The sequence below is a fragment of the Strix aluco genome, chromosome 3, assembly GCF_031877795.1.
Source record: "Strix aluco isolate bStrAlu1 chromosome 3, bStrAlu1.hap1, whole genome shotgun sequence".
NCBI classification, from domain to species: domain Eukaryota; kingdom Metazoa; phylum Chordata; class Aves; order Strigiformes; family Strigidae; genus Strix; species Strix aluco.
This window is the reverse complement of record NC_133933.1, coordinates 91,549,175-91,576,860: the sequence shown is the minus strand read 5'-3', so window position 1 is coordinate 91,576,860 and position 27,686 is coordinate 91,549,175. Positions and strand designations below refer to the sequence as shown.

The 27,686-nt window shown below is 40.4% G+C and overlaps 1 protein-coding gene across 5 annotated transcripts; it reads left to right on the top strand.

The window, feature by feature from the left end:
* The first annotated feature begins 8,143 nt into the window (after positions 1–8,143).
* PM20D2 (peptidase M20 domain containing 2) lies at positions 8,144–26,202 on the top strand. Of its 5 annotated transcripts, none has more exons than XR_012622596.1 (8): positions 8,144–8,662; positions 8,750–8,898; positions 12,496–12,638; positions 15,619–15,773; positions 18,263–18,398; positions 20,125–20,260; positions 22,742–22,849; positions 23,668–23,725. XR_012622596.1 is itself a non-coding variant. In XM_074819576.1 (7 exons), exons 1-7 carry the CDS (start codon positions 8,219–8,221, stop codon positions 23,868–23,870), a joined length of 1,338 nt encoding a protein of 445 aa, XP_074675677.1. In that variant the 5' UTR covers positions 8,144–8,218; the 3' UTR covers positions 23,871–26,202. The 5 variants fall into 5 exon arrangements, 3 of the variants coding, with proteins under 3 accessions (XP_074675677.1, XP_074675678.1, XP_074675679.1); XR_012622595.1 differs by lacking the exon at positions 23,668–23,725 and adding an exon at positions 18,949–19,015 and having other exon boundaries at positions 22,742–22,850; XM_074819576.1 differs by lacking the exon at positions 20,125–20,260 and having other exon boundaries at positions 23,668–26,202.
* The last annotated feature ends 1,484 nt before the right edge of the window (positions 26,203–27,686 follow it).

Sequence of the window (27,686 nt, the reverse complement as noted above, 5' to 3'; positions counted from 1 at the left end):
ACAGGTTGTCATTGTAAATAATTAGTGGCATACATATGTTAGTAAAGGGGCATTTTAACATCAGGAAAGATCAGATTTTTTTTTCATCACTTTGAAATGTTTAGCACAGTCTAGACTTCATTTTTCACTTACATTTGCATTGTGATAAATATTAAAAATATTATCAACCATTTTTAAAATTGGCAGAGGAGAGGAGCAATTAAATGTGTGGAGATTTTGTGTAACAAATTTTTACTTTCTCTTTAGCTGTATAAAGATTTAACATGGAAAACACTTGGTCTCATGAATATAGAGGTGGATTAACTGTCTTTTACAGGTAGCGGAGGGGGAGTTAACAATGATGGGCAAAGTGCCTGCAGTTTTTGACCATTATACGCCTGCCTGTTTTCTGTGCATTTGTTTACTGTGCTGTCCACAGCACAAGTAGCCTGTGAGTCAACCAGCAAGTGTACAGCAGGAACACCAGCAGTAAGCAGTAACTGTTGATGTGCATGCTCCTGTCCTTTCCGAATGTGAGGTAGCTTGTTGCTCAGGCTGTAGAGAGGAGTTGGCAGCAATAGAGACTTCAGCCATTCACATCTTATGATCACTTTTTCCTTCCACCCTGGGCTGTTTGTGTTTATTGCCTAGTTAGTAAGTCATGGTATGAAATCAATCACTGAATTTATCTGACTTTCAATAAGCAAAATTTACCTTTTAGAGGGAGAAAGGGACTAGACATCTAAGACACAATCAAATATAAGAAATAACAAATAATAATTAAACAAATATAACAAATAAAGGCTTGTAGTGTCAGGAATGGAACTGTTGTAGCATCAAGTGTCTTGATGGGACATCTATGTGACCAGGCCATTTTCATCACAAATTTTTTCAAGCTGGTATAGCATTATGACCGTAATGATGCTGCTACTACAGAAATTATACAAATCTAACAATTGACCTGTAGTATAGTGTGAATTACATATACTATAATGACCACACTATGATTAACTCTTAAGTGGTGGAAATATGTCTATAAGGAGAAGGCTTTACTTTTCTGAATCCACTTACCATGCATTTCTTTTCCCTTGACAAGAAATGTACAAGACATAGTGGCATCCTTGATCCATTAGATTAGATTAGATTAGATAAATATTATGCTTCAGTGACTTAAGCCATTTCTCTTCCTGAGAGCTTTAAAATTCTTCTGCTCTATGGTGATATTGATATTGTGACCTGACCAAAGAAGTCCTTATCATGCTTTCTTTTTAAACATACAATCCACTTTTGCAGCATTGTATGTCTTGATACATACTTCCTAATACAAAGCTATTTGTAAACTAGACTGGAATGTTATTTTAGGCAAGTCAGTGTATAGCTCCTACACACAGCAACAGCCTACATTTGTTTTTAGTACTCACTGTGCTATTGTTTTTAAAGCTTTGGATTTTGGCTTGAAATCCAGGCCATCCTGAATTTAACAGCCGAACTTTCACTGAGTTCAGTCTGATCTGGATTTCAACCTAAATGCCTAATGTTGCTAATGTGGGATGTGGTAAACTTGATCATCGAGTTTTTTATGGCCACAACAGATGTTCCTTCTTTTAGACCAATGGAAAGCTACCGAACCTCATCCACCCTCTAGAACAAAAATACAAGCATTTGTTTACAGCTTGATTCCAGGAATATGAATTGAATTAGCAGCTGCAAAGTTTGTTCTTGTTTACTTACAAATATATGCACAATTCCTGCTTTTCCCGAAGAACCATGATGTTGTCTGGATTATATTTCCTCTATATAGTAACAGTATTTTTAACAGTCTAATACTGCATTATAATTTATTTATCACAATCAAAATATCAGCACAGTATTTTTGACCTTGTTTTTAAAAAATGCATTATTTTTTTTTCTTTCTTATGTCTAGGAGACAGGAACAACAGGTTCTGGATATAAGTTTTGCATTTTGTAGACTTATAATTTAGACTGACTATAATACAACATTCTCATAATCATATCCCAAGGCACAATGTATAGAAAATGAAGATACTGAATAAAAATGTTTTCTTCCTGCTGATGACATTCAATGAATTTTCAAATGGACATGAAATGCTGAAAGACTGATACCTTCTCCTAAAGTAGGAGAGAAAACATGAGAGTCTTGTGAACTGAAGCTTTCTAATATAAGGAGCAAGAAAATTATTGCTTGATTTGACAGGTATCATCCCATCTCTGGGGTAAATATGCAATAGCTCTTCCACACAAACAATAAACACATACTGAGGAGATAGAATAGAAACAAGACTAGGAAGGCAAGGACTTTGTATAAAAGGAATAGAAGCCTCATTTAGGATACATCCGTTGCTTATGAATAAAAATACACCTTTTCCTTTGTCTTTCCTAAATTGATCTGATTTCAGGAGTCACAGCACTGTTTTTACTGTGACAGAGAAAAAAATTCTTGAGGCCTTGCTTAGTCTTCAGCTTATGCAAAGTTGTTCCCTTGCTTTGCTTACAGCCAAGACCCCTCTCTGCTTTGATAATGTGCTGCAGCTGCAAATGATGTTTAATTTTTCTTCTGTGGAATGTCCTCAACAGTGATGCTCCCAGCAGCTCTCTCAGAATGGGATTTACCAGAGCAGTTGAGCTGACTGAGCAGCTCACTGCTTCCACACTGCTAGTCTCACTCCACCCTCCTTGCCCTGGCACTTTTTGGACCTTTGCCCAATTTAACTCACTTAAACAGCAGGAAATTACCCAACTTTTTGCATAAGCTATTTTTGTGCCATTTTAGTGAATTACATCAGCTCAGGTAAAGGTCCAACAAATACCAAAGACAGCATAGCGAGGGGCAGGAGTTTTTGGCTGGGAGAGGGAAAATCATGGTGGAACTGGGGAAGACCCCTTCGGAAGCAGAGAGCTATTATGTGTCTTGTGAAACCATATCCAGCTGAAAAATATGCATTTTCTTTTTTGAGCTGATTTCTACTGACTGAGCTAGCTCATTGAAGACAACATGGTTGCCAGACCCACACAAGAGAAGCAGCAACAGGAGCACATACCAGGAGCTATGAAGGGAGGCTCCCCCTGTCAGCAAGTTCCTCTCAAGGAACTGCACCATCAGGTACACTCTGCCTGGCCTCTTCATGTGCTGGGTGACGGAGCACTGGCACAGGTTGCCCAGAGAGGTTGTGGAGTCTCTATCCTTAGAGATACTCAGAACCCAGCTGGGCAGCCTGCTCCAGCCGACCCTGCAGGGGATGGATGTAGAGGTGCCTCCCAGTCCCAGCCTTTTGTGACACTGTGATTCTATCATCTGTAGATGTGATTTTTAGATCACCTTGTGAAAGTCTGGCACGTACACGAATGCCACCTGTGAGTCCCCATACTGCTACAACATAGTCCATAGCTTATTATGTAGGAAACGCTGATGAGGAGGAAATCGGCAGCAGGCCACGCATTTCCTTTGTAAAAGAAGAAAAAGGAGTAAGGAAAGATTGCGTAGTGATATTTCCTCATCTACGTGAGATAAATTGAAGCACATTTCTCCTTTGCCTGCTCTGTGCTGTAATTAACACCTCACACTTTTGCAAGAGGAAAGAGAGATTCCACATCTCAGAGGGTCATTGTAAAAATATTAGTATTCCCAAGAGGGACACCTGCTGAACGTGTTGCATTTTATAGGTTCAGCATTTGTTACAGTCTAACACATTTATACACTCTAAAATACTGCAGTTCAGAAAGATCAATTATATATAGATGGAAAATTGGGACCTATCACAAATAGACATACAATACTAATGATAGAAAATCATGTTGTACATGGAGCATGCAAATTATCTGGGATTGTGAAGTGGAACACACCAAAATAACATACCCATTATTATGTTAACTGATGTTAACACTAATTATGATACATATTATCAATTTTCAAACATGCAAGTTGGAATGGCCAAACTGTCATAAACCCTGTAATGCTTTTATTTTTTTTTAATTATTGGGTATTTAACTGATGCATGCTTTACAAATACTCATGGCAGACTTTGAGGATTTTAAGTATATCCTAAAGGTTAATTTCAAGCAATTAAGATTGTGGTCACATGAGTAATTCAACCCTCTGATTATCCGAGATGTCTAGTTGGAAAAGAAAACAGCAAGCTGTGAGCTGATAACATAATCCCTAAAAGTAATTTAGCCACTCCCCATGAGTGGTAAATTTTCCCTGGATGAGCCAGAGCTAAATTTGTCTCACTTCCAGATGTCTGTTCCTGTGCACTCCCTGTTCCTTCTTCAGCCCTTCAAACGAGCAGCTGGTTTGTTTGGAGGCAGCTGCCACCATGCAATTTGCTCTGTGGCCAAGCCTTGCCATGCCTGAGCCTGTTAGCTCAGGCTCAGCTGTGGCTCTGAGACTTGACATCCTCAGCTGTAATGCCAAAGCAGCCTAAGCCAGTCCTAGACTAGAACCAGTCAGCATGCTGGCTACTTTGTCTTTGCCCTTTGTGTCAGTCACCCTGGCCATGCGCTGGCATGTCCTCTGCAGCGTGCTGTGTTGACTGCTCTCATCTGACCTGATGTAGAGCCACTGCAGTGGTCACGCAGAAAACTCAGCCGAAAAGCCCCTTGTTTTCAATTCTCAAATCACAGGCTGCATCATATGGGACATTCTCAGCATCAGATGCAGATGGAGTAGGGACTGCACAAAAAGTACAGGAGAGGTAGGAGCAAGGAGGAAAAGTAGAAGACCAGACTTTGAAAGCTGTAAAGAAAATAGGGTTTAGGGAGACTGGGACAGGAAACAAGTGGAGAGGTGACCTGGGCTGGCTGGACAACAAACTGGAATTGTCTTCAGCAAAGGCTGAAAGAACTGGGAGGGAGAGACTGGTGCCTAGTGGAGGCAGGGAATACAGCTAGGAGGAGGGAGCAGGACAGGAGAATTAGGATCTATTAGGTGAGGCAAATGGGACTGCAAACACTGACTTGGAGCCTGGAGGGGCAAAGTAGTACTTCTTGGGTGATGCTGAGGAGCAGAGACTAGAACTGGCTGGATGTGGTAAGTGGGGCTGTAACAAGCACCCGGGGATGGGGCAAAGACAGACTGGGAGGGCATTAATGGAAGGAAGTGATGGCTGGGGAGGGAGAGGTGAAAGAATTTGTGCTCTCTGGAGGATACTCCTCTTCTGCAGTGAAATGGAGCCCAAGAGTTCCCATCTCACCTTTTCTCTAGTGTCAGCAAATATCTGTGAAACCTAATGCAGGGCTCCCCCCATGGTACTCCTCCTCAGAAAACCATGACCAGCGACGTTTCTCTTGCTTTGTTAGAGCAAATGGACAAGATCTTCACAGTAGATTTAATGTTCCTGAAGAATCATGTGCAAGCCACTCAGATATCATATCATGGAATATTTATTTTTCCAGTTTACAGATTTTAGAACTACTGCAAGTATCCACTTTTGGGTGCAAAACTACTGATCAGGTATATAAAGCTATAGAGTGTACAGGATGAATCTGTGAGAAAGGTACAGAGGGCTAAGCGACACCCTGTGTTTTTGTTAAGAAATATGAAACTATATAGTGAACAGTAGTGTCTCAGGGAACCAGGTACTTAGGAAGAAAAATGTGTGGCTTTTTTTCTCCCCTCCTCACTAAAACTTTAAGTGGGAGCAAGCTCTTTCCATGAGTGCAAAAGTGGTTGGGTTTGATGGATGCCTAGAGTGGTTGTTCCTAAAGCACGCTGGCACTGTCCTTAAGAACACCCTGCCTGCTCCAAAGGGCTTCCAGTCCTAGAAATCCCTTGGCAAACAGACCTGAATTATGTGACCTCTTTGCTGAGTATGTGCCCCCTCAGCTGCTGACAAATTCTAACTGCATGTATCCATACGGTAGTTGAAAGTTCAGTGCATGTTTTTGGGTGGATGACTTTATTCCACTTAGAAGGATTTGAGAGTGGAGGGAAAGAACCAGCCACAACCATAATACTTGCCAGAGTGGGTTACAAGAGTAAAAATAGCTCATGACAAACACAAGGCATGGGAGCCTGAACTCTGCTTAGAGTGACTGAGGGTCATGTAGGGTTTGGGTTTCACTAGGAAAAGGACTTCCTCATCTTTTGTGGAGAAGGCAGACCTGCCGTTCAGCACACCTCCAGGTGACAGAAAAGTTGTGGAGAAAGGGTACAGTGGATAAACCAACATCAAAATGAACAAAAAGTGAATTTCTGGTAATTAAATGAATACGAGAAAAACACCAGAATTTGTCATTTTGTTTCTGTTGACTTCAGCTTTTGTCAGGTATGGGTTGGTTAGACAGGCAAGGTCCCTGCTATCTGGTTTGTATCTAAAAACTCCCAGTGAGCACTTCACACCCATTCCAACTTCAGATAAACCATTGTTAGTGATACTGTGCACACGGGACTTTAAACAAATGCTGTGTAGCACAACACCTTCAGAAAAAAACCCTCAAACCCCATGCATGTGATCATCAGGATTTCATTATGAAAGTCAGCAAAGCCACAGACGATTACTTGATTGGCCTTTTGTGGACAGCACTATGTGCCCGCATGCCACACAGCATACAGGTGGCAAGTCCAAGGCTTCCCGAGAGCGTTGAACTTTCTGCACTTGGAGGGTGCAGAGGCTCAGCCCACGTGCTCTGTGTGCATCAGGTTTACCATGCATAAGCAAAGCGCCTGTGCTGCTTGTTGCTGTGGGTCCAGGTGTGTGAGTGGGCATTTCACCGGTCCCGCAGGTGCAGGAAGAGGACAGGCCACTGGTGGTGGAGATGGGGAGCAGCTGAAGCTACCGCCGCCCAGCCAGTGACACTGCGCTGGGGCCCTCACAGGTCTGGGGTTCAGAAATACCAAAGACACATAAAGGAGAAAACAAAATCCAGGCAGTGTTACCGTAAATCCGGTCTCATAAGAACCCTCTAAGTCTTAGTTTGAAGTTTTAGAAGGCAGGCATTCTTTATTGCAGCACTGGATGCACGGGCAATCGCTCCACCTAACGTGCATACACTAAACCAAAAGTTCATCCTTTATATACCTTAAAGACATGAATACTCATACCTTTTTATATAAAGACATGAATATTCATATGTTTTCCAAGAAGTCTCCACCTTTCCACCTATCTACTCTATTTACATAATGCTGGCATTGCAAAACTAGACTGCGCGTGTGCGGGGGTCTCGGGTGGTCATCACTGGTCATTTGGGGAGTTAGCCCCCTACTCCTTTTTCCCTTTTATGGTCACGAGTCTTTTGAGGATAATTTCTTCTCCTTGGACGTTTTCCACCTCTGTTGCCTGGCCAAGCTGTTCTTTCTTATCTGCCTTGTTTGAGCAATTCTGCAAGGATGTATCTATTCTCAAGGTCAGGATATCTTCTCTGTACACTTCAATGTGTAACAAGTGTTCACTTTAACACTTGTTAAATACAAAGTTAAACAATGTTTGGTAAAAGAATTTCTTAACATTCCCCCCTTTGAGACTTCCAAAGTAAGATCTCTTTGGGAGTCTCACCTAGATTGCATAGTTCTGATAATATCATCAACTTCCAGGAATACACAATTGGATATAACATTACCATATATGGTATAATGGAATGCTTCTCTTATCACTAATTGTTACATGCAGGCACCAACTGCTTGCAGGCATCAGGTAGCAGGCATCAACAGGACATCTAGCTGAAAAAAAAATAAAGGAGATGCTGGAGAAAACGAGGTGTTATTTCCAAGCCCTGTGGAGTCATGGCAGATCTTGCCCTTGAGTGCAGCCTCTGGGAAATGGCGCAGAGGGAGCCGGTGAAGACCGGCTTCAGCTTGGTTTGACGGTAAATACAGGCGTGCGCGACGGCGTGTGCTAAGTCAACAGCAAAATACAGCGGTTAAAAGCACGAAGTGGCACCTGCAGGGACGTCCAACGCCGGTAACGGCGGCCCGACACCCCCCTCCCACCTGCTCGCCCGCGGAACCCTCCGGGCGGCCGCGGCAGGGCGGGGCGGGGCGGGGCGGGGCGGGGCCGCTCCCGCCGGCGCGCTGGGGCGGGTAGTTCCGGCCGGGCGCCGACTGCTGGCCGTGTCGGGGCGGCCAACTACGTTTCCCAGCGTGCCCCGCGGCGCCGAGGAGGCGATAAAAGGGGGCGAAGGGGGCGGGTAGCTCACACGGCGGCGGGCGGGGGCGGGCAGGCGGCTGGGGCGGGGGGCTGCGCCGCGCGGGCAGGTGCTTCTGTGTCCGCCTCGCCGCTCCCTCATGAGGCCGCAGGACCCGCCGCAGGGCGGCCCAGCCGCCGCGCTGGAGGCGCTGAAGCAGCGGGCGTGCGAGAGCGTGGAGCTGAACGCGGCGCGGCTGGGCGCGCTGAGCCGCGACATCTGGAGCCGGCCCGAGCTGGCCTACGAGGAGCACCAGGCGCACGACACCATGACCCGCTTCTTCTCCAGCGGGGAGCTGCCGGGCGCCGCCTGGGCCGTGCAGCCGCGCTACAGGCTGGGCACGGCCTTCCGCGCCGAGTGGGGCACGGCCGCCCCGCAGGGCCCGCGCCCGCTCCGCGTCGCCTTCCTCTGCGAGTACGACGCGTTGCCCGGCATCGGCCACGCCTGCGGGCACAACCTCATCGCCGAGGTGGGAGCCGCCGCCGCGCTGGGGCTGAAGGCCGCCCTGGAGAGCCTGCCGCAGCCGGCGCCCGTCGCCGTCCAGGTGAGGGGGAGCCCTCCCGAAGGCGGGGGCCCTGGCCTCGGCCCCGGTGGGCCCTTCGGCTCCTGACTCTCTGCGTTTCTGCTGCAGATCACGGTGCTGGGGACGCCTGCGGAAGAACAAGGAGGAGGCAAAATAGACCTGATAAACGCTGGAGCATTTGATGGCCTGGATGTGGTTTTTATGGCACACCCCTCGCAAGAAAACGCGGCTTACCTGCCCGATGTGGCCGAGCACGAGTGAGTGAGCAGGTTCAGGTGGCTTGTTATTAGTCTTTTCCCTCTCCCCGAGCAGGGGAGCTGGTTTGGAAGGGGCTGAACTTAGTGACGGGGACCTTGCAGGTGCCCTTCAGACGAAGTATTTGCAGTCAGGAGCCGGGTTCCAGTTATGAACACTGAGCTGTTCCTCCAAAGACCAGTGTTCAGCATAGTGTTAAAGATCCCTGACTGCTCTGAGATAATCTTGCACGTGTCCCCAAAATATTTTTTTCTTATGTTTCTAGGCGTTTCTGTTTAAACATGCATGTGATTATCCTATCTGTTAAAAAAAAATAATTAAAAATGCAGCTGAAGGGAGTCTCATGTATCACAGTTCCTTGCTTTCCTGGGCCACTAGGTCATTTAGTCCTCTGTATGCATTTTATTTTAATCAGGTTTGAAAGTGTTTCAGGTTTTCTCTTGCACTTTTGAGTGAGCCGGCCAACCAAGCCTGGCTGCTGTTTGGATCCTTATTAAATTCTAGCCTAAATTTAATCATGGTGATTTTATATCTATTGACTCTGACATCAGCTTTTTCAGTTCAAAGTAGTTCTTGGTTTTCCTTCATGTTTACCCCCAGTGTAAGTATAGACAGCAGTCGTACCCTCACTCAACTTTTTTTGTGTCAGCTAGCCATATAACTCTTCAGAAATTATGCCTTGTCATCTTTTGATTAGCCCTACTGTTTAGTGACAGCGTTTGTTCATTTGTACTTGGAGTGGCTTGACTTGTCTTTAAGCACTCCTTGCTGGATGTGCATAATCGAAGTTGTACGCAATACATGAGGTGGAATTTCCTTAGACTTTACTCATCTGATGCTGGGACTGTAGTGTCTTCTTATCATTCTGGAGACAGCTGGCATGTTTGGCGCTTCCTCTTCAGCCACTGTCAAGCAATCAACTCTTAGGCAAATGCTTAGTCTGGAAGTACATGATCTTTTAAAATGTTTTTGAGCTTCATTCTGTTCTTTCTCTGCCAGTCTGCGTGGCCAAGCTGTTCTTCCTTTGATATTCTAAACCTGTTCAGTTTTCATAGTGTTCCAGCAGTAGTCTGTCAGCAGGTTCTGTTATTACATTTTGTCACAGTTGCTAGTGATTCTTGATCCTAGGGTCTTGTCTTGCAGAGACTCCACTAGTAACCTCCCTCCAGTGCAACAGTTTTTTTCAAGTATTTCATTGGGCTGTCTCTGACTAAATTCTGTAGTATTTAAATAACTGGTTTTCCAGCCATTTTTTACTTGATGCTAGCTGTTTTCAGCTTGGTTTTGCTACCTTCCAGGTCCTATGTGCTTGATTTTATTGGCCATTTTGCTTTTGCCAGTGCTGTTCCTGGTGGCTAATTTGCTTCTGTTACTGATAAGTTTTATGGTAGAACAGCAGCAAGGTCAGCAACACTTTGTCTTCCTTACCTAGCCAGCACTATGCTCTAGTCCATCATTGTGTTTCTGAAGAGACTTAACTGGTTATTGTAATCTCCTTCAGGACTTATCCCAGCTTGCCTTTTGGTTGCTGTACCTTAAGACTATAATCTTCAAGATGCAGTTTTCATTGATAGTTTTGTCTTTCTGTTCATTTCAACTCTTGCAATAGTCTTGTGAGTTTGATACAGTAAGATTTGGAAACCTCCCTTCAGAGGTGATGATCTCCTGTAGGGTACAAGTCCTGACAGCTTTTAAACCCTAAATATGGAGGAGGCATGGAACTGAAGTATTGAGTGAAACAACTTACCTCCAAAAGCTTGAAATACTGAGTTTGTCATGATTTATGTAATTATGAGATTCCGATAATTATGTAATTATGAGATAGTTGATCTCTGGTTGTTTTCAAGGAATTTAAGGACTGGTGATCACTACATTGCTAGTGTTACTATACCTGCAACCTCTGAAGGCTGGGTTGTGCCTGAAGTAAAATTAACATACTGGTAGAACAGTGGTGAAAACGTGCCAAAATTTGCTGATTCTTAATCGCTTATCCTTCATTTAATCAGCCTATTTATTGTTGGTCAAGCAGGATCCACATTCTTCTGCTGATATTCTTAAACTGGCTTAGGGTGGTGTTATTCACCAAAATCTGTTGGGTTTTTTTTCTGAGAGTAAATGACATTTGTGTAGCAATAGAAGTACAAGAGGAGGAATGCTGAAAAATTTTTTAATAAGAAGCATGTGTGTCCTGTGGAAAAAAAAAAAATTCTTGCAACTTGACTTTCTGCTTTACTTTACCTTCTCTCCATTTTTTGGAGAATATCCAGGGATCTGTCCTATCTTCTTTGTGAGCTGATTTGAGGAGTTGCAGTCTAATACTTGTGGGATGTTAAAGGATAAGTTGTCTTACCTCGATTTCATAATGATAATAAATTTTAAATAACACTCATACTTTACAGAAAGGGATGTATGGTTGTCTTGGAGGATGAGGGGGGATGGGAAAGGGCATACTTAATTTGGATTGCAGGCGGTAGCAGGACATGTTTTCTGCTGCAACAGTACACTCCATTGTGTCCCTCTGCTATCCAGTATTTAAGTTTTGGTATTAACTTACAGCTGTGGTGTGATTCAGAGCATGAGGGGTCAGTTCAGGATAAGTGGCTAAGTTGGCATTTGTGCAAGACAGAGGGACAAGCAAGTTAGGTTGGTCCTAGTTGGGTAAGAGACAGGATGTGTGTCTTGAGGGGGGCGGGGGGAACACTTTGAGCTTGAAGGTGGAGGGTTTTTATGTAAAGGACTGGGTTTGAGTACAAACAGATTTAGTTAAAGTCTCTACTATTGGTAAAAAACTATTTTTGTATTTGATAAATAGTAATACCTTATGTAGTTGTCAGTATGTAATATTTGCCTTGTGTAAATAGTTTTCATATAATTGTAATACTAAATTTTGTAAGGCTAATATAAATGGCCCTCAGATGAAGCAAAGCATGAATTCTTACTGGGTATGTTTAGGTGCAGTGTTTTGACTTCTGCGAAGTTGGAGGATAACCTTTGCATTAGATTTCTTTGGTGTGCAGGGAAAACATCTTTGCTTGTGGCATAGTAATGTATATTTTATACTAGGCTATGCCTTTACTATGCTTTTAAAACTTGACAGTTGTTATTTAGACACAGGTTGTATGTGATCCTTGTTAATGTTGCTTTTGCTGTCTTATATACTGTACACATTTAAGTTTGACAGGAATTAGGACAATCAACTTCTAATTTTGAACTGGAGAAATAGGTTTGTTATCCTCTGAGAAAATGTTAGTAACTTTAAATCTCAGAATAGTCAGGCAGTATAAAAAGTGTTGGAGAAATTTAATATGTGAAGCCTGTACTTCTCAGGAAAAGGCTATATAGTGTTATGTTACTGGTAACTCTTTTGTCTGATTGGCTCTTGGTATTGTTCCAGTTCATTGGTTTCCTAGAAATCTTCCATCATCTTCCTGCACTCAGAGGTAGTTCAACTTTGTGACAGTGTAGTGCCAGGTAAATTGTTTGGTGTTCTGCTGCACAAAACTTAAATAACAAATATTTGTGTGAACAAAAGGAACTTTTTATTTTAGAGTTTTTTTCAGTGGATGAAAAAAAAATAAGCAATGCCTTTTATTTCCTAGTGTGACTGTGAAATACTATGGAAAAGCTTCTCATGCTGCTGCTTATCCTTGGGAAGGAGTTAATGCATTAGATGCTGCTGTTCTTGCATACAACAATCTGTCTGTTTTAAGACAGCAAATGAAACCGACCTGGAGAGTTCATGGTGAGATCTTCATTAAACCTAATGTCCAGCAAGTAAGAGTTTAGGCTGTTGAAATACTAACTTACAAAATCCCATTAAGTATTGCATTATTGCACTAAATTAGTATAGTCACTTCAAATATTATGAAATAGCACCATTTAATTTAAATAGTTTGTCTGTAATCTTTAAAATCATGTCAGTGTCCAGAACTAACTGCTGAAAATAGGCTTATAGGTCAGATTTAAAAGAGGACACAGGGACCTAGAGGCGAGACAACTTTTAAGTCTTTGCACTTGAAATTGCAGTTCAGAAAGAAAAAATTTTAAAAGTGAAAGTTTATTCTGGTACATGGCCTTGAATTGCTTAAAGTCAGTATGTGTTTTGCAAAGGTGTAAGATTAAATGCTTCTGAAAAATGAAATATGCTTACTGCATCAGTTTTGTGGTAGACATTCCTTTAATTAGATGGCATTTATTGGAAAGGTGTAGTGGTCTAGAGTGGCTGAAGCTTATTTGCCAGAGGAGAAAAAACAAGTGATGGCAGAAGCCCGTAGTTTTGGTTAGTAGCCCAATGAACTAGATGTTCACTAGATTCTAATGTCTAGTAGACCTTGGAGTAGAAGGGTCATTTTGCAGTGAGACATATTGACCATTAAGCTTTACTCGTACTGCTTCAACAACATGCATTTCTCTTTGTACAGGGAGAAATTTTCAGAAGTTGAGATGGAAGCTGCCCTTTAGCTATAAACCCAGGTTTCCCTTGTTACACCCAACACAATGTTTTCTAAGTTGAAATTAAACTTTGTCATTTCTACATGACTTCTGAATGTAGAACTGTTTATTTGGAATACTTACGAGCTTAAAACACTTCTGGAAGTTCTGAGCTAATCATTACATGCCTTGGCTGCTTGTGCTGTATAATACATGTGTGTATTTCTCTCCAGGATATCTGGATGGAGTCTGGAAGCCCTAACCCTTTTGACTGTAGATGAAGATGTTAGCAGTTCTGCTGTGGAACATACCCAAATGAATTTCAGACAGTGGGCATAGCCTCTCTTACCCTATTGCTCTGTAGGAAACAAGGCACTTAATTATGAATTTGGTGTCTGAAACCCATGTGTTACAGGTTTAAGGTTAGAGGTGCCTAAGTCTTCTATTGAATCTAAGCCTAAAACCCTTAATACTGCTTTTTTCATAGTTTAAGGGCTACATGGGTAATGTAGGCAAAAAACTAGAGTATCTAAACAAGCCTCCTAGAGGTAACACTTCCTGAACCACAGCAAAACTTAAATTACTGTGTTGAATCAACTGCTGTCATAAACCTGGTTTTCAAACTACAAATATTTAAAATACTTTTGAGAAAGTATAAGCAGCCAGAATGAGATTTAATTTTAGTAATGATTTCTTTACAACAGTGTGTTGGAGACCTTGTGTTGTAGACTTGCAGTAATAGCAGTGGCTGACTTAAGTGCTTCTAAAAATCTTAGTGTTAACCCACTAACAAAAACTGAAATTTCCATTAGAGTCTAGAGTTTCTAAGTGTTTTATGTACTGGAACATTGTTGGTTTGAGATTGTCTGATATTTGATGTTATCTTTCTTCCCTGCTTATGAGTGCAGTATATATTGCCCCCTTGAAAAATAGTAATGCAAGTTGTATTAAACAGGTTGTAAAAAAAGTTTTATCTAGAGGGGCACACTGGGTGCTACTGGTAATGTGCAGGCAGCCTAGTTTTAACACTAGACCTGCTGTCCAGTCTGTATTGCAGATGCTTTGAAATTGAAGTGTAGACATGCTCTTAGACTTGATCCAATTCCATTTACAAATGTGCTGGGCAAGACAAGTGAAAGTTATTTACTCATGCTATTTGTTTTGAGCAAATGTGTTATGTATGTGTCATGCAAATTTGCATGATTACTTGCTGACTTTCTGGTTCCTGTGATGTCTGTCTCATCTGAGCTGTTCCTTTTTGTTACAGACTAGTACTGATAGTGATTTAATGCAGCACTTTGTTTACTTTGACTATTAGAGACTGGGAAGGTTTTACGTGAGGGGGAGTTCATAGTCTTAATAGGTTTTCTGCACCAAAAATAAAGATCTGCTGCCCATTTGCATCCTGATAGTGCTGTCTTCAGGCTTCAGTGACATACATCAGTAACTTTGTGCAGTATTTCCATTTAAGGTAGATAGTTTCTCAGTGTCTACAGAAAACAAATCTTACTCCACATATTTCCATTGAGGGTAGGAGACCAGGGAAACAAACAGCCTGTTGAAAACAACTGGCTGTTAATGCATTCAAATCTAAAGTAGAATTGAGGTCTACAGTATTTTATTGTTGAAATATCTAAATATTATATTCTTTTATGGTAATGCATCTGATGTCATAATTGAAAACTATGTAGCTGTCACCCATTTCCTTGAGGGAACCCTTTCATCCTGTTTTTGTCTGGGATTCACTCTTGAATAAAACTATGTATATTATACATTCCAATATTTCTAAAGAATTAATATGAGGAATCTAATGAACTTTCTGTGTGCTGCAACACACACATTACAACAGTATTACTGAGAAAGGCAACTAACAATTTCTCTCTAAGCTGGCAAAACAAGTTGGAAATACTCTAGTTGAAGAAACCTTTAAAAGTTGGAATCCAAGGTAGCCTTTATAACAATTTTTTTAATGGCAGCCAGATTGCTTCATGCCTCTGATGCATTGAATTTCAGGGGATTAGTTACAAATGGTAGTTTGGCTTGTCTAGGTTTATAACAGATACCTAACCAAAGAATGCAATGAAATTGTGCTGAAAAACATGTACACGTTTCACTTACTCTGATGTGATGAAGAAACTTTGTCCACCTACTGTATTTTTGACATTGTATTTCATGCTGATGTTTTGTTGCTTTTTGTTTATATATTTAGTTCTTGAGCAAGGAGTTTCATGATAGGTCTGAAGATCAAGCAGCTGTATTTGACTGATAACATGACTTTTCTCTTTCTGTAGGTGTAATAAAAAATGGTGGTGTGAAACCTAACATCATTCCTTCTTACACTGAACTAGAGTTTTACTTGCGTGCACCTTCAATGAAAGATCTTTCTGTTCTGACAGAGAAGGTTGAGAACTGCTTCAAATCTGCAGCACTGGCCACAGGATGTAAAGTAAGAATGTATTCATGGTCATGTTGTTTCTGTTACCTTGGAGATAAGGTAAGCTAGAATAGGAAATTGAGGTTTAGCACTTCTGTCTGCATGGTGTTCAGCTGAAATCTAAATTTCTATGATACTGTTTGCTATTCTGTTGCTTTGTGTCCTGAAGGAAAGCTTTGGCTTGTAAATAGAATGCCACAGAATCATAGAACAATGTAGGTTGGGAGGGACCTCCAGAGGTCATAAAATCGTAGAGTGGTTTGGGTTGGAAGGGAGCTTAAGCATCATCTAGTTCCAACCCCCCAGTCATGGGCAGGGACACCTTCCACTAGACCAGATTGCTCAAAGCCCCGTCCAGCCTGGCCTTGGTCATCTAGTCTAACCCTCTGTTCAGAGCAGGACCACTTAGAGCAGATTGCTCAGTGCCATGTGGACTTCTGAGTATCTCCAAGGATGAAATTCTACAACCTCTCTCAAGTGCTCTACCCACCTCATGGTGAACAAGATTTTTCCTGATGTTTATACTGTGATGATTGAGCACTGGAACAGGTGGCCTGGAGAGACTGTGGTGTTTCCATCCTTGGAGATATTCAGAAGCTGCCTTGATATGGTTCTGGGCAACCAACTCTAGGTGACTGTGCTTGTTCAGGGTAGTTGGACAAGATGACTTCCAGAGGTCCTCTCCGACTTCAACCATTCTATGATTGTTATATCTAATAGGAATTTCCTTTGCTGCCTCTCCTCATATCACTGGGCATCTCAGAAATCTGGTTCTGTCTTCTCTGTACCCTCCCCATCCAGTATCTGTAGAGAGCAGTAAGATCTCCCTCTAGTTGTCTTTTCTGAAGCCTCAACAAGTCAAGTTCCTTCAGCCTTTCCTTGTATGTCATGTTCACCAGCACCCTAATAATCTTTGTGGCCTTCCTCTGGACTAGCTCCAGTCTTGATATGAGGAGCACAGAACTGAACACAGTATACCAGATGATGTGGTCTTGCAGGAGTTGTCTGCATAAATAATAAAGATATTAAAACAGTAATGGCACCAGTATTGATTGCAGATGAATGCCACAAGTAACAGGCAGCAGTTTGGATTAATTTGTTATTTGATCATAACACTTTGAGCTCGCATGTCTTCTGTGTCCTCTGAGCCAGACATGTCATGAAAAGCTAAGCTTGGTCATGCACTATCTGCTCTTCTGTGAATATATGCTGGATGCTCACAATTGCCTTGTGATTGTGGACATTGGTCTTAGGAGGATTTATTTGCTCTGTAATCCCTCTGGGAGCTTGAGGATAGGACATGCTGACCAGTCTGTAATTTCCAAGGTCCTCCTCTTGACCCTTCAAGGTGGATGTGACCTTTATCTCTCTTTCAGTGAGCTAGAGCATCCCTCTGTTTCAACTACACTTAAAAAATCATAGCTCGCTGATTGCACTACTGTTCCTTTCTTACTCTGCATCCTTGGATGCATTGTACTTGGTCCCATGTACATACAGTTTCTTTAAGTGCCCCATAATCTTTTTTTTTGATCTGGGTGATGCTCTTCTGCAGACAGTGCTTCTAGGCTCAGAGACCTGGGAGACTTGATGGCAAACCTTACCGGTAGGAACAGACAAAACAGGTATTGAGTGTTTTTTCTTTTTTCCACGGTCTTTGTCACTGGGTCCTTTGCCACATTAAACAGCAGGCTCATGTAGCAACCAAATGTGAAAAATGGAGTGATTTTTTTCAGTTAACGTTCTTCTCATTTTTTCTTTTAGTAAATGGAAGTGTCTCCTGTAGCTGGTTCAAGCAATATGATTATCTTGCAGCGTATTGCTAAGATAGGCAGTTCTACCTGCTCTGTGGTTACAGGTTTATGATACAGCTGTGACTAGAAATGTCTATGCTCATCAGAACATAGATATAGTGTATATGAATGTGAGCTAGTGAGTTTTAAGATCTATTTGAGGCATTAGATGCTGTTTTCCAAGTATAGCCCCTCCACTCTAACTAGAAAACAATTCAGAAAGTGCGCTTTATGCAGAATGGAAGATATCTTTTGAAATTTGACATAGGTATGTTTTTTACATTTGTTTTCAAACTTCTTGCCTGTGTGAAGTCATTTCATGAATGGGGCTTTAGTTATTGGAAGTGTTCTGAACAATAGTAAAATAGAATTTGGTGAAAGCCTAAATTGATTTCTATGTAGTTTAATAGTACCTGCAGTTGAAATCATAAGACAGTGTTACAAGAAATGTTTCCTATTTTTGGGGATGCTGTCTGTGAAACCTGTGCTTCTGGAATTTGGCTGTCTAGTGCAAGCTTCACAGAACACCAGCTGTGTTTTGATTAAGGGTGATATTTGGCAGAATGCTGTATTTTTGAAAGAAGCTTAGTACTTATGTGTGTTTTGACATGGCCTTGAAGTATGGATATGTACTTTTTTCTGGTCTTTAAATTGTTTAAACTGGCTTAAGTTGAAGAAAAATTTCTAATCATTTGGGTTTTTTTCGTCTAGGTGGAAATAAAAGGTGGTGAAAATGATTACTACAATGTACTTCCAAATAAAAGCCTGCAGAAAGTTTACAAGGAGAATGGAAAGAAGCTTGGAATAGAATTTATATCAGAAGACTGTATCTTGAATGGTTTGTCAGGTAACTCCATTTGGGTTTTTTGTTATGACTTAAGCTTAGGTTGACCAACTCTTAAGTGTATAAAATAATGGGACAGAGCTAGGTTAAACATAGTTTGGTCAGAAGAAGAAGCCATATTATAAAGTTGAAGCTCTGTAAAAGGATCATACCTCTGGCCTGTGTGTCTGTATTTGTTGTAGAAGCTGAGAAATTCTCCCAACAGGTATGAAAAGCAGTAATCATTTTCTGATATTATTTCTGAAAATATTTCAAGTAAGAAACAGTTTGTTTGGGGGATAAAAGGATGAAAAGCTAAGAACAGTCTTAGTGAGATCATGAGGATGTGTAATGAATTGCTGCTCATTCTGATGCTTTGAAATGCAGAATCCTGGTTTGGTATGAATGGAGATGGGACTTTGTTTTTAGAAACCTTGTTTAACAATATTTTCCAAGCTTACACATAAACAAATTTACTAGCATCTAACTAATATTTTAGAGGGAGTTTTTTAAGAGATTAAGTGGAAGTTTAAGCATTGTCATAACCCTAATTTAAAGCTCTTTCCATTAACAGGTAATTCTATGCCTCCAATTTTAGTTCACGAGTTCAGCAGATTAATTTTCCAAAGGGTGCCCTTCAAGTAGGTGTTCACTTCTGGGTCTTGACTATGTTTCAGATTCTTTCACTATCTTGTTCTCCCAGAGCTATAGGAATGTGAATTCTTGAATGCTCAGGTGGGCTTTTCATCACCCTTAACAGTTTTTTTTCAGAATCTTCCTACAGGAGCTCTGTTTAAGTCTTAACTGGTGCTGATACTTTATAGCCTTTGCTTACTGATCATGATAGTATATATAAATGTTTTTACTCATGTTACATGTGTTTTGGTTAGAAAGAAAAGATTGTTCTCAGTAAAAGTCGTTATCCTAATTAGTTTGATTGTGGTACTAATCTTCTCTACATTAAATGCAGATTATTATCTTTGGACAGTTGAGATCTTGGTGTTTGGAGGCAGAGTTCTCAACTTTTTTTTTTAGGTGGGGGAGACAGCATATCTAACAGTATTCTGGTCGTTTTTCTCTATTTCTTACTTCCCTTCCAAATTAAGGCAACGGTAGCATATTTTCTTCAACTGGTTCATTGTCTTGGGTTTAAAAACAAATCATAACTAAAGGCAGATTTCTTTTTGTCTTCAGTGTGGTACAAGTAAGATTTACTACTTTGCTCATTTAGCCTAAGAAAGGGGCTGAGGAACCTTACTTAGAATGCTTACTATAGTGAAACTTTCTGGAGCTCTGCTAGTTGCTTCTTTCACACCATTGTATTAAGGGTGAAGATCATGAGTACTGGTGATCTTGCTGGTTCAGAGGACATTGAACTTAGTACAGACACCTACTTGTAATAGTGCTTTCATATGTAAGTTACATGATATGGTAAATGTTAACCATTAACTTAAACTGAAACTCCCCATATGCCTGTTCTGTCCTTAAATTGCTTGTCAAATGTCAAAATGTGCTTGAGCAATTGCATTTTTGTCTCACTGCAGTAGGCTTTACTGAATTTTCTTTCCACAGCTTCCTCTGAATTTTTGCAGTGGTGATTCAGGAGTGATAACAAAGCACAGTCTCCAGAGACATAGGAGTGGAATTTTGTATGCTACCCTTTTTGGGGGGGATTGAGTGTTTTGTCTCATCTTTTTCAAGACCTCTATTTCTGTTTAGTTTTCATATGGTTTTCAATGTTTTCTTTTAGGATATCAGTTTCTTCTGTTGAAAGGGAAGGAAGATAGCTCAGTTGCTTCTCCATGTCTGTGCAGCAGAAAAGTCGTTAACAGATGAGCATACTCGCTGCCACCTCTACATGGGTATTAGTATCGGTCTGCTTACAGGTATCGCTCTAGGCAGCTAAGCGGTATGAAGAATTCCTTCAGTCCATCAAATCACACTACCTTGTGTGCCTTGTGCACGCTTCACTCATTTGGCACACAGCCAGGATGATGTGAAATAATGTGTATCTGAGTTAGCTTTGACCAGGTGCCGTGACCAGTTTCTCCTTCTGCTGGTAGGGTGGCCCTGCTACAGGATATTGATAACCTCCCAAAGCAGATGGCTTAGTTTAGCATGCCTTAGTTGAGGTATCCATGCTTGTGATAACTTACTCTGATATTTTCAGCATTCATGGGGTTCGTTGGCTTCCTGTGCACAAGACTGATACAGACTATCTTAAGAAGGAGCCAGTATGTTTTGAAAATACCACTTTTGAAGCTTGGGGCTGTATAGAAATGCTTCCTGGAATCTTTTGCGTTTTCCCTTGCAGTCATGTTTGTGGTAATATTGACTTCCATTACATCTTCAGTGACTTGAAGAGGCTTCAGTATCAGCTTCAGGATATATTTTTGAGAGTCTGGAGCTTCCAATGCCTTTTTAATTGAAGAATTTAATTGAGCACAAGTCTGTATATTGCATTGACAACTGCAATTATTTATGCTTCTGGAAGGAATCCCAATCTGTACATCTCTAGCAGGCATACAGTTCCAGATGTTTGTATGGAAACCACTGGAACACCTGATGTTCTAAACATGCTGCTAGGTTATTACCACTAAAGGGTGTGACATTTTTTCTGATAGAGGGAAAGATTTGACTGTCACACTTTTATTAAAAGCGGCCTGGATTTTGGCTTGGTAAGCTCTTCATTTTACTAAAAAATACCAAGTTTAAATCCCCTACATTCAGCAAAAATAACTTGTAAACTCGTAGCAGATGGGATATGGATATAAATTTAAGTGGAGTTACATGACCGTGAGCTGGGATGCACTGAAGTTTCTAATGCTTCATTTGCTGAGTGAGAGCAGGGAAAAAGGCCAACACAGTCTTTCCAGCAGTTTTTATTAGGACTTAGGAAGGTGAGTCTAGAACTCTTGGTCTAGTTGGGAGTAGGCAGAACTTCTAGACTGCTGGTTTGTCATTCCCGAATGACCAGAAAGTGGATCAATAGTGTAGACTACTGAAAATTAAGATAACTTGTTGCTGTGCCAAGAGTTGGATTTTCTTCAAATGCATACTGAATTATAGGAAAAAGTCATGGTTTTGGACAAGCCTTGTTGTTTCTGTTTGTGGGCAGAGTAAATAGCAGGCTAGTCTTGTCCTCTTTGATCACATAATGTAGACTCTGTGGACTCACTTCTAGTAACTACATGCTTCCAAGTGAAATCTCTATTCTTCATTTCTAAGTCTTAAGGCATTAGCAGTATCTTCTCTTCATAAAGTACCATGACATGGAGGCTACCTGATGTGTTCAAATAATTTTAAATCTTTGGAACAGTCATTTTATATGCCATTGCTAAAGAAGAAAATTCTTGCAGCTCTGATTGGCCTGGGAAAAGTTAATTGAGATCTTAGTTGCTCATCCCTATTTTTCCCTACTACAAAACAATGCTTCCTCTGGTATCTGAATTTCACAATAACTGGTATGTTGATTTCTCCAGCTTCTAAATGTCATTTTAACAAATACCGAGTAGATTGCTTGTTTGGGTAAAAAAAAAAAAGGCACTCAGGAAGTAGTTGCAGACTCCTGGATGATTTACTATGAAAGATCTACTAGTTCTGGATGGTATCATTAAATAGATAAGGCAGTACTGTGAGATAGGTACTATCACTAGCGAATGTACTGAAAGTGCTAGTCAGGCATGAAAGAATAATCATTAAAATCTGCAGCATTGCTATCAAGAATTTCTTTGTCTACAAAGCACTGGTGTTTTGCCTGGAGTTTAGTTCTGATTTTGTTATTTCAAAAGTGCTTGTGCTGTTAAGGGTTCTAAAACTGAGAATAATGAAAAAGCGCAGGAAAAAATAGCTGTCCTCAATCTGTTCTTGTTTAAAGATAGATTGTTCCTACTTCAGAGTCCCCTACCTAATGTTGAGTATTTGCATACTGGTGAAAAGTGGGAATTGTTGGGCCTGGTTCTAAGGGCTGTAGCAGGAAAATAGCTGAACTGCCCAAGACTCCAAGGTTTGCAGCTTTCATTGTTTCTGAATTAACAGCTTACTATCAGGAGATGCTTGATGAAAAATTAACAGTAAATGGAATAGGAACATGCTGATACATCTTCCTTGCAGTCCAGTAACTGATTATTGATCAGAAGCACACTGGAGAGCAGCATCTCAAGATGGCTAGTTAGGGAGGACATCTTGGTGATGGGAGATTTTTTGTATGGATAATGACTCATTAGAAATGCTTTTATTTTAGTATTTGGGGAAGAGGATATTCTGTTTTAGATACGGGCTGGAGATAATATCTATCATACATTTTCTTACTGCATGCAAAACTCTTCAGCACTTGTTCATTAAGAAAATTTCTATGCTGCTTCTAGGTTCCACGGACTTTGGAAATGTTACATTTGTAGTCCCTGGGCTTCATCCTTATTTTTATATTGGCTCCGATGCATTGAATCATACTGAGCAGTACACAGAAGCTGCAGGTGAGTGGAAGTGGAAAGGGTTAGAGGTTTTTATTTGGAACCCTTATGCATTGTAGGACCTGGTTGCTGACTCTTCACTACAGGAAATCTAGAAATTATAAATATGTCAAATTACAGAGGATTAAAGTTTTCACATGCTTCTATGGTGTTCAAAGCTACCATGCAGTAAATGTATCAAAGTGCAAGTACTAGATCTGAAAGTGGCTGTATGTGAATACCTGTACAGAAATGTAGTTGCTTTCTTCAAGCATGATGGGATCTGAGCTGAATACGGACCCTGAAACAATTAGTTAATTGTAGAGTTGCAGAAAAACACTGCCAAAATGTAGAATTTCTATTACTCTGTTTAAAGTTAAATATGTATGGGAAGGATGACCACAACTCATACTAAAAGCCTGACTTAGTATACCATCTAGACAGAAGAAATTAGAAAGATTATCCCTAGCAGCTCGTTCAGAAGAGTTTCTAAACATGAGCCAAAAGATAAAAGGTAATTTTTACTCCTAAAGCACAATTCTCTGGAAATGTAATAGAAATAATGGTATAAAACTTGGCATTTTCTAAAAAGGAAAATGTGAATGCTTATTTTCCTGTTTTCAGTCTTCGTTGTTTACATCAGTAGCAGAAAGTTAAGCACTTGCATGTGAAAATTTGTTTCGAGGCATCAGAAAATAGGCATACTTCATGCAAGTACATTTTTAAGAAACTGTTCTTGTAACTGAAACTTGAAGATTATCTTACAGAATGTGTCTTATGTGGGAAGCTAGTGGTTTGTAGCTAATATTAGTAATCTAACCTGAAATTTCTTTTTTCTGCAGGGTCACAGAATGCTCAGTTCTATGCTTTGCGCACAGCAAAAGCTTTGGCAATGACAGCACTGGATGTCATTTTCAAGCCAGGTCTGCTAGACATAGTCAGGGAAGACTTTAGACAGGTGAAGCTAAAAGAAGAGGGACAAATAAATCCAGTAGAACTTAACGAAGAATCTGGTGTTGGCATAGGAGCATGTGCATCACACTAAACTTCATTAAAACTATCTCAGTAGGCTTGACTTAATGGAGATGCTGTATTTAAATCCCAGAAGGGGCTGGATAAACACATAGCTGAAATGTTGATTTTTTTTTTTTTTGGACTTTAGAAACAAGTAGTATCATTGCTTTCAAAAATGTGCAATTTCATCTAGCTGTAATGTTTGCTGCATTCAATATGGTGATGAATTTCAGAGAGAGATCTCAAATATCTTGTCTTTAAGTTGCAGTGTTGAATAAATGGTAGTGTTTTAGATCCCTTGTCAGTGATTTTCTGTGTATTGTTAAAGCAATATTCCTTACAGAGGAAATACGGCATTTACATGGAAATTTTTGTTCTAAAAAAGCACTGTTCACTTGGTGATCATAGCCTGAATCTGACCTGTGAAGCATTTCTCTCTGGCAAGTTGCTTTTCCTTGGGACAAGAGCCTGAGCTGGTTTCACTGGACAGAAAGGTGTATGGAAGCATGCCTGGCTTTGGCAATAGTATCTTCCAGCAACGGAAGAGAACTGTATGGAAGTGCAATCTGTAAAGGTTGATTGTCCTGAAATGCATTGATCCTCCTAATAAATTGTGGAGGTGTTGTGGAGCAGTCATTGATCAAAAAATATGAAAGCAGCTAAATGGTTATGTACTTAAATAGACATATTTAAACTGCTGCAGGAAAATGCATGTGCACCTTTCACTTCTACTCTAAAGCAATACAGGTGTCCACACAAGGTGTTGCACTAACTTAACTGATCGGAAGGATGTGTATAAATTTAACTAAACCAATGCAAAACTTTTTCACAAAGATGCAAGCATGGTACCATGAAGCAGTAAACGAAGGTAACCTAAAACTGGTTGTGTGCAAACCCTTGTAGTAAGCCCTGAGAATCTTGCATGTGCAGTAACTGGCTTCTTAAACCTGTTTGTTCCCTTACCCTAAGCAGCAGATCTGTTAAGCCAGGCCAGTTGTCCTTTCTGTTTGTTCTGTAGTTAGTCTGTTAAATCCTTATGTTGCTTCCTAGAGACATTAATGTTGCAGATTTTATCTAGGTGGTATTCTGTGTGTCCAAACATGTTAGGAATTCTTCTTTACATTTAAAGGATCATGTGAATACATAGAGAAGGAACTAATCTTTTGTTCAGATACAAATTGCTGAGCCAGTGGACAGACTGAGTGAAAGAGCAGCTTACTGGTTAATGTTTTCCTAATCATAGGTATTACAGTAAACTTCTGAAGTCAGGCAAACTGTATTCCCAGGAAGTCAGAATACCCAAAATAATTTCAGAAACCTTGTTTCTAGCACCAGTCTCTAAATGGTAAACTCTAGAATTCTAATCAGAATTTATTTTATTAATCTCTATATTCAATTTCTAAATTTGGAAAAAAGATTCCTTACCCTGGTTTAACTGTGCACTCCCTCTGCATTTCTGCGTGCTCTTAACACAGACCTCCAGCTGCTATTTAAGAATTCTGTGACTCCCTTGTTAGAAGGAAAAAAGTGTGACTAGGCTGGCTTCTGTTTGTATGTTGTGTAGACAACATAATTTGACAGTTTTTAGTCTTCCTGATACTTCAGCCTCTGTGCTTGTAGTAATAGGACACAGACCATCTGTTAATATATTAAACGTTCAGTATCTTTGGAAAAGGAAGTAATTATTTATCTGTTTCTGTAAGAACTAGAGGCACAATTAAAGGGGTTTGTTTTGTGTTACAAGCCAGTTATCTGAAGTTGAGCATGACTATAAGTATCCCAGGTTACAGAATGGTCCTTCCTTACACCAGTATCCTTGCTTTTGTTAACAGACAATTTTGACAAATGAATGCATGAAACATGAGGGTTGGACTCTGAGCTATAGGTATGTCCAGGATAGTAAGTTGAATACTAAATCCAACTGAAATTTGGTCCAAGGTTTGTTAAAGGAACTTTAACTTTTAATGTAAACCCTACCTTGCTAGTTCTCAGTTACAATTCATTAAGTTCTATTGGGTTAACAAGCTAGTTTGAGTTTCCTTAGCATATGTGGCTCTTTATTTCCTCCTGTGCTGCTTAACTTTTTGCTTTACTGTTTTTAAGATGGAGTGTTGAGATTCCAGGGATAGCAGTACATGCCGCATTGTTGCGCTTCCTACAGGCTGATGTGCATTACAGCCTTCTCAGTTCTTTGTCCAGACTAGCTGGCTGTTGGCTGTATTATGTCCAAGATCGTTTAATTAAACATTTCTGCACTAAAAGCATGTCTTAATTTTGTTGTAATCATTGCTGGAATTAAAATGAAACTGAAGTACTGATTAAAGATGAATTGGTATCAATAAAGCAATTTAATTATGACTGAATTTTCTTGTCCTTTGATTAATATTGGGATGCTGCATGACTTCATTTGAATAGTGTTTGATTATTTTTTTCCCCTAGTTTGGTATAATTATGTAAATGTGGGGTGTTTTTAAGCTTTCCATTTCAGTCTGCCATATTGAGCGGGTTTTTTTTGTGAGGGTTAATGCTTTTCAAACACAGTATTTAATGGTAGTCTTTATAATCTTAGAGCTGTTTTCACTATTAAAAAATACTAGAATTCATAGAATAATAGGCATGGTGCTTGGGAGGGCTCTCTGGAGGATCTCTATTGGGCTAAACCTGGTGCAGCCTCCAGCTTGAAGTGGGATTATCACCAACACTTAGGTGAGCTTGGCTTCATTTGCTGAATCCTGGAAGCCTCCAAGGATAGAGACTTTTCAACTTCCCCAGGCAAGTTAATTCTGATTTGTCTCAACATTCATTCTTAAGGTCCAGAACTAAAGCAGCTTGGGAGTTAATGTTAGGATTTTACTATCCCAAGGATACTCTATATGAAAAATTTATTTCCTGTGGGAATAAAACTTACTTTGATTTTCAGTAATTTGTGCTCATCAATCACATGTATATGAAAATATTTGGCATGTTTTTTAAGTTACCCTAACTGCAGTCTTCCCCAAGCTGTTTGTAATGTAAGAATATTGGAATATTTGTCATGAACAGTACTTTTATCAATGAATCAAACTGTGTAGGTAATAAACTTATTGCTGAAATGATTCCAAGCAGCTGATGGGAAATAATAGCTGTTTAAGTATGTGATGATTATATCCAGACTTTGTGAAGAACTTAAAGCCTCTGCCAGCCCCAAGCTACAGTGTTTCCTTACTTAATATCTGTCCTAGAACTTCAGTAAAAGCTATGCCTGATTTAAAACAAAAAAATAATGAAATGTGATGGATTTCTTTTTATGAAAAGATTTGAAGGAGAGAACTTGTAACCTGCTGAGTTAAGCTAGTTGGTGTAGAAGGGTCTAGCAGCCTTTCTTCAAACAGTAAATGGGAAGCAGCTTTAGGTTCTTGTGAATCATATATCTGTAATCATTTCATTCCCATTGTCTGAGTGCTCTGTACCTGATCACACTGCAGTCAGAGAGCAAGTCTGTGTTCCTGTGAAGAGTCATAACACATTAGCTGTTGAAGTAAGTTTTTGTCTAGTATTTGAGTGATCTTCTTGTAACTTGCTGATTACAGCATTCTTTAAACCAGATTTTTATTTAGAGCGAAGTGTTTAGGATTAAATCATTTTAAAATAAAGTCAGTCTACATGATTTCCTGTTTTTCCCTAAGGTTTACTATTCCCTGGTCCTGAAAGTAGCAGCCTTCTGCAGAGCCTTTGTCCGCCAGCCTGTCTGGCTGACTGCTGCTGGCACCCCCATTTTGTTGTTTTTATTAGGGAGCAGAAGTGCATCCCTCTTAGGAGTTCTTACCCAAACTCTCTACTAAGCCAGTTGGGTGAGATGGCTGTTTTA